The sequence below is a fragment of the Brachyhypopomus gauderio genome, chromosome 7, assembly GCF_052324685.1.
Source record: "Brachyhypopomus gauderio isolate BG-103 chromosome 7, BGAUD_0.2, whole genome shotgun sequence".
Classification (NCBI taxonomy): Eukaryota; Metazoa; Chordata; class Actinopteri; order Gymnotiformes; family Hypopomidae; genus Brachyhypopomus; species Brachyhypopomus gauderio.
This window is the reverse complement of record NC_135217.1, coordinates 8742854-8750353: the sequence shown is the minus strand read 5'-3', so window position 1 is coordinate 8750353 and position 7500 is coordinate 8742854. Positions and strand designations below refer to the sequence as shown.

The window sequence follows — 7500 nt, the reverse complement described above, 5'->3', positions numbered from 1 at the left end:
GGTAGTTTTGGAGATCTTAAAGCACCCACCCCCCCCCCCCCCCCCGATACTGCTTTTAAATGCAGGCTGTTCATTTACTGCCTTTAGGTTTCCGGTGATGAGGCGATCCAAAGGTCCCTGTCTGGCCTTGTTTGCCTACTTGAATGAACAGGCAGTCATTGTCCTGCAGAGCCCTTTTCACACCCTCTGCTCTTGCCGTTCTGATGCTCTTCCATTAGCACACCAATTAGCTCAATGGTGCTCCAACAGCTGTGGTATCTGCTCATTAACAGGGCCTGAAACACACTTTGCGAACAGACATCCACTACAGCCAATCACTGCAGCCGTCCATGCGGGATACGCGATATGTTGCTCCTGCTCTGCTCCTGGAGACCAACTCCAGGATTTTGTTCCAAAACTGCTCCTGAGGGCATACCATCTTGCAGAGTTTATTTCTGATCCTAAACTGCCAAAACTGGTCTATCTCGTTATTGTCTCTGTAAGTCCTTGATTGCCTGATCTGTGTTGGATTTGGAGGAGAAATTTATGAGAAGGTAGATGATTGAAGGAGAGATGTTGCGAGATGATAGAGAGTTGCTGACCAATACAGAAGAGTTAACCTGCGTTCTCGTCTGACCTACTTCGGCCAGGATCAACCCGCGTTCTCGTCTGACCTACTTTGGGCCAGCCCTGATGCCTCGGTGGCAGTGTATTACTTTGCGCTGATAACCCACTCAGAGAGTGTGAGCCCGATTATCCGCTATTGTACGACTAAAAGCCCTCGCAGTGCCTTTCAGACAGCTGGAGTCCCGTGCGGAGTTCGGCAGTCGTCAGACGACTCGCTCCGGCGTGACTCCAAGGCGCTTTGCGCTCTAACTCGCACGCTCGCTCGAGTCTGAGGGGAATCGTTTCCAATCCACTGCCTGTAACTCCCGAAGTGCAGAACGTTTGTGCCCTCGAGACTCTGTTGATTGCACTAGTGGAGACGTACTGCACCACTAATGTTGTCCTGATCTTGTCCTAATGTTGTTTAAATCGGCATTGGCACGTGTTTGTCCGTGTACTCTCAGAACGAATGCAGGTCGTGATTGGGCTTGTGTCCTCGCCTGTACCGGGCTTAATTGGACCTGCGCTCACAGCACCACCTAGAGGCGGAACGAAGTACAGTTCCTAGGTAGACTACCGAGAATTCATATAGCATTCATATTACCGATTACCGTCTAATTCAAATAAAAGCATCAGTGTGCATGGGATGCTTCATTCGGATCTTTATGACGATTGCTTCAGGTTAGAGGACCCCCACACAGGCAGGCGATTGCTGCACTGTTATATGACTAATTTAATTCCTCCGATAATTCAGTAGGCATGTCAGAGGAGTGAAAACTGAGATGTTGAGCTACATCTCAACATCTCAACGCAACATCTCTATCAGTGGCCCAGATAGGCATGGCAACCTGTGGAACTACCGCCAGCATGACATCTGACGAACGTGAAATCTGACGGAGACGAAATTTAATGTCATCACGGGCCCCAGTGTCTATGGGAAATTCTATTACATCACGTAACATCCCGGCATTTATACGCACACACTTGTCAAGATTTGAGGCGCAGGCACTCCTCCGCACAGTTCAGTGTGTCATTTAAAGGCTCGTTTGCAGGTGCTCAGTGGTTTCTTACGCAGCGCTAATGTTCCAACAACCGAGCGACCCTTTTTCCCGCCGTAACTTTTACGTTGAGCTGAACCGTGGCCCGCTCCCATGGAAACTGGAAGGGACTTGCGTGATCTGTTTGTGTTGATACGGTTCCCCTTTTCTGGAGTGCGTTAGCAGTGTGTTGTCCGCCCAAGAACTGTTGCTGCTCATAAATGAACGTCAGATCACCTGCTTCACAAGTGCAGCCTGATGGGACCCGGCTGTTCGCAGATGAGCCATACACGGCTGCTCCAGGGAGAAAAAAATGGTGTGTTGCTACATAAATAAATAAACAAATAAAATAGCAGCAGGAATTTGACAGCAGCCTGATGGACAGCTGTGTTGCTACTGCACAGTAGAGACACCTTATAAATCAGCCTGGGTGTACGTGACCCGAGGTCTCACTGCTCGTCTGACATTATGATTTAGTCTGTTGGCCAGGCTGCATGGACACACATGCCTATAGTAGCTTTAATACCCAGCATACATTTGGAACATTCTGCTCCCAGGAAGCCGTTGAAATATGTACTACACATTTACATATGGAAATATCTGTACAGTGTTTTGTTTATGATACTATGACTCTGCTTTTCTGCCTTTCTTTCTTTCTGTCTGTCCAGATGTCTGTTTTTTTTACTTTCATCTTTCTTAACGATGTCAGCGTCGCTAGCAGTCGGTGTTCTCACTGTCCATTAATACGTCTGCCCCGTCTCCTCTTAATGTCGTCGTTGAGCCCTACTGACCCCCTTCGTCCCTTCCCCAAATGACTCCCTCCTTCTGCCCACCCCTTGTTCCCTCTCTAGGGAGGAGGCCATAATGTCCACTTATTTCGAGACCGTGGATGACTTGCTCGCTTCGTTCGGGCCCGTGAGAGACTGCTCCAAGGACAACGGCGGCTGCAGGAAGAACTTCAAGTGCGTCTCCGACAGACGTCTGGACTCCAACGGCTGCATGGTGAGAGGGGGCGCAGACACGGAGGTCCACTCCGCCCAGAACACCTTCTGAGGGCTGTGTTCTCTCGCCGTAATAACGTGCAGTTTCACTTCTTTCCAGACAGGAAGGTCACATCTTTATATTGCTATGCTGTGTCAGTCTATAGACAAAGGGCAGTATCACTTTCTTTGCCGTATCCAGAGGGCATTCTCGAAGGCAAGCGTATATTAAAAGCATTTATCTGTAGATCAAATGATCTACCAACCAATGTTTAACTTTTTTTAAGAATAATTTGTAATAATCTGTTGCTGGATTCGACCAAAGGACAATGGTGATGTTGTGTATTGATGTTACTGCAAAGGGTGAAAAATAACAGCATTGTGTTACAACAACCAGTAATAACTGTCCTATGGCGCCCCCTATAAATACTGCCACCTGTGGAGAACATGAGGAAAATGGGCTGTAAAGACGTTCTTTATTGCTTATCCCTTTGATCTTTAATTCAAAAAATTAAGACACGTCTAACCTTTATTTGATGTACAATGATTGATAGAAACAATTTCTTATCATGAAAACAAATGTCTCAAATGTCTCAGTGTCTCAATTCTCAAATGTCTGTGTCCCAGTCTCACCCTTATTCATTCTCATCAGAGGGCTATAAATGAAGTTTATTCCTCTTCATATTCATTCATATTGAGTTTTAATGTTTTCCTAAGCAATTTGGAACACTTGAATGATCAACCATGACTTCCTCTTTCTCTGGGGTATAAATCACAGAACAAATTCATTCACTCATGCCTGCCTATGAGAAAGAAATGCCCATTTCCACCATCAACAACTTGAGATGTTGAGAATCAGCCTGGAACAGAAGCTGTGTTGATACTAACAAAAAGAGTCTCCCAAGATTACAGCTGGAGTCTTACAGAATTTAGGTCTTAGGGTGAACCTCCTAAGAGAGCATCCTTCTCTCCGTACACAACCACGGAGAGGAAGGCTGTTCGGGAGGGTCATCTCAACAATGCCAACGCGGTCAAGGATATATCAGATGTGGCTGGAACTTTTCCAGTCCATGTTCTATGGTCAGATGAGACCAAAATAGAGCTTTCAGGCAATGAACACGAGACACTTAGACAGCCGTGTGGATAACTGCCACACTGGGGATGAAGCATGGTGGTGCATCTGTGAAGCTGTGAGCCTGATGTTTTCACAGATGCCCTGGACAATTTATTTGAATAGATGGTGTCATGGACTCCAGCTAATTCCTGCAGACGTTAGATCAAATCCTGAATGCCTCTGCCAGGAAGAATAAGCTGGACCATGGTTGGATCTTCTAGAAGGATCCAAAACACATCTTGAAATCAACACAAACACAGACTCAAGGTTCTGTCATGGCCATCTCAGCCCCATGACATACACAACAGAGACCAGTGGGATGAGCAGAAGTGTAGAATCAACAAGCATGGCCTTCAAGCAAGGACTAGAGAAGATCCTGTATGTTCTCCAGTCCTTCTCCGTGTTTTCTCCAGTTTCAGAGAAGACGCAGAGGTGTTATCCTTGAAAAGGGAGGTTGCACAATTATTAAATGCCAAAAATTGTTGCACACATAGAATTGAGATAAATATCATTTCTTTTCAGTCCTGGACGTCTGAATCAGAATAAAAAGGATAAAGAAAAATCATTTTTTACAGCCCATTTTGCTCATGTTTGACAGAGATGTCAATATTTGTAGAGGGCACTGTTAACGGTTATGAAGAATTATAACAGCAGTTTCTGTGTGCCGTCTACACCGTGCAGACAGACACAGCGTGAAGAGTGGTAGTTTGTTTAATTTGTGGCCTGTTCCTTAAGAGCATTGGAAGCTTTTAAAGCAGCCTTGGGAGTTGAGCGGGTCGGCACGCCACCTCATAGGCTGAAGTTCATTGCACGTATCGCCAAGCCTGGAGTGAATGTGATGTGCATGGAGGGTCTGTGCAAGACAGGCACTGCTGTCAGATTTATAATACGAAAGACACAGGGGTGCATCAGAGAGACCGGAGGCAGTCTGTGGGCGGGCCCTGCTCGTAAACCAATTAAATCGATGAGCTCGCCATGTTCCAAGTTGATAGATGGGCCGATCGTTAGAGGCTGGCCTCGGGATGTACTTTGACTGGCTTCCGCCTTCTCTGTCATTGGGAATGAAAGCCGAAAACTGATCTGGTGATTCCTGATTGCTGCCCATCAGGTACTCTAGCTTTGACTGCTCAGAAGTGCTTACGGGGTTAAGTGTGAACGCCAGTCACCCTAGTCTCAGATCCATCAGCTCACTAGTTCTACGGAAACGTCTGGATTTGACGCACTTGGGCATTGGAAACAGGTGGAGTAGATCCTGGTTCTTGCATACTTTGGAGGTTCACATTAGAACATTCCACAATATTATTTGTATTTATTGTAGGTATTATGTTATTGATTCTTACCCTTGAGTAAATGGTTGTGTGGTGTTGAAGGCGTGATCGAGCGCTGCGAGTTTTCACAAAGCACTCTTTGTTTATTTTACAAAGTGACCGTCTTTTCCAGTCTTCTCCAACTGAACTAACAATCTCAACTCCCTTAATGCACTTTTCCCCAGAGGTTGGAAGGGTTAAAACCAAACAGGCACCAAAATGACGGTTTGATGATTCTACTCAGTAGCTGCTTGAGTGTTTTGCAACACCTGTGGTTTTTCACCCTTGACCTTTCATCCCAAAATGCACTGCTCATGGTCATCAGTCAGATTGATGCTTATGGGATTATTCCAAACCCTCTTTTCTGAAAATGTAAGCAGTCAAAGACAATCACGCATTAAGGCGGGTAGCACAGAAGAGTGAACTGAATCGTTCTCAATGTCATATTTGATGGATTTTGAGAGTAAGCAGTCAATACAAAATTGTGTCATGGCTGTTTTTTCTCTATGCGAGGACCCTTTTGTGAAGACACAGCATTCATCAGTAATCCTGTCAGCTATGGACAGAGATTTAAAAGGGGTTATCTCATGCTGGAAATATCGAGCAGTGTGTTAAACCAATCAGATTTGTGTTTTTGGGGGGGTATTTTTGAGTGACAGGTGCATAATCTTTTTAGGTGTGGGGCAAAAGCACTTGGCCTCTATTTCTGGAAGTGTTTTTCTGGAGGCACTGCAGGGTAAACCTCTCTGGGCTGATGTCAGGGAGCGAATGGAAAACAATAAAGCACAGTAGAGTCATAACATATTCCTGAAGATATCTCAGAAATGAAACCACCTCTGAATACGCGGAATCATTAAGTTCCTTTCAATGCATGTTTTATCACACTTCTGGTTTGTAAATAGCCATATTGTTGACAAGATGGCGCTGAAACTAGGGTCATTACAGTAAAATAGCTCATTTTCAGTCCGTGAATTAATTAGAGCTGTGAAAGGATAAATGATGTGAATTGGATAATTGAAAAGCACATCGTGAAAGGGTTTACACGGTTTCCCCACATCATTACGTTCATTTGTAGAGGTAAGCACAGTGAAGGCTGTTACCGTGCCACAATACACCGGCCCCGCTGCAGGCCCCAGTGAAGGAGTCATTAGCTTCTTAATGTTGTGATCATGGCAGGTGAGAGAGCAGAATTTTATATGTTTTTAATGGACTTGTTTGCATTTGCCATGCTGCGGTCCTTACATTTAAACCAGACCCTTAATTGCAGGACTATTAGTGTTCAAATTGTCCCTGGTAGCCTTTGGCCTTTTTCAAGCATTCCAAGCGGTTTTTGCTTGTCCTTGTTATGGGGATGTGGGAAAATGATCATCCTGGCAAAAAAACTAAAAACCTTCTGCTAGATTTGTGTGCTTTATATATACACACTAGTTGTACATTCTGTTTTCGCATACTCAAGGATGCATTCATAGAGCCAACAGGTTGAAGACAATTAGTAGCTCAAGACGAGACTTGCAGATTCAGTACATGACACTACGCATCACATTCAAATTCCAGAGCACTGATAACACAGTTAGAACAGATGAGTCTTGAGCGTTAAGTATGGCTAGAGAGATGGCAGTTGGGACACACTTTGTGTGTTATAATTGAAGAAGCTAAACATGGTTATATAATATATAACACTATAAGATTTATATTGTATGGGATATTTAGTACATATATTAACTTACCCCTTATGCATAATCAGCTTTATAAAGTTACATAATGCTAAAACAGCCTGCTTTGTTAGAGGTGTACTATTCAGCAAGCACCTCTAACCTTATATGGTTTAATATAGTAAGTAAAGGCATGAGATTGGATAGTTTCCAGGGAATTGGTGTCAGGACTACTTAAAACTAAAGCTGGTTATTTCGTTTAGTTAGTGAGTACTTAAGCATTTACATTGTATAGTTTTATCAATTCATTACACAATATAGTTGGTTAGGTACTGAAATAAGGCAACATACATGATAGTGTAAAAATAGATGGACCGAGAGGGAGAAAGAGAAAGAAAGACAGAATGAGAGAGAGGGGGAGAGATGGAGAGAGGGCAGGGCAAGGGAGAAAGGGGGACAGGGAGAGAGAGAGAGAGAAAGGTGGGAGAGAAAGAGAGAGAAAGACAGGGAGAAAGAGAGAGGAGGAGAGGAAGGGAGAAAGAGAGGGAGAGTTCTCCAAATCTACCTCCTCAGCTCTCCTCTCTGCTCCACACCAGCTCTCCTCCAAACCCCTCTACCCCCCCCCCCAAACCCCTCTACCCCCACAAACCCCTCCACCACACTCCCTTCAGTCTTGCTCAACAACAAGGTTTGCCACCACCAACCAATCAAAAGTAACCGCACACTGGAACATGCTGTCATAGGTCAACAGCCACTTGAACTCACACCTGGTTTGACACCAATTTACAGTCCTACGCAACAGTCGACCATTTGTGCTGGGGCTGT

General features: G+C 44.8%; 1 protein-coding gene across 1 annotated transcript in view; it reads left to right on the top strand.

The window, feature by feature from the left end:
• Positions 1 to 7500, top strand: part of astn2 (astrotactin 2) — a 267450-nt gene that overhangs the window by 180323 nt on the left and 79627 nt on the right. Inside the window, 1 exon segment of the mRNA XM_077011457.1 lies at positions 2474 to 2624. Within this exon segment, the coding sequence (XP_076867572.1) occupies positions 2474 to 2624 (151 nt within the window).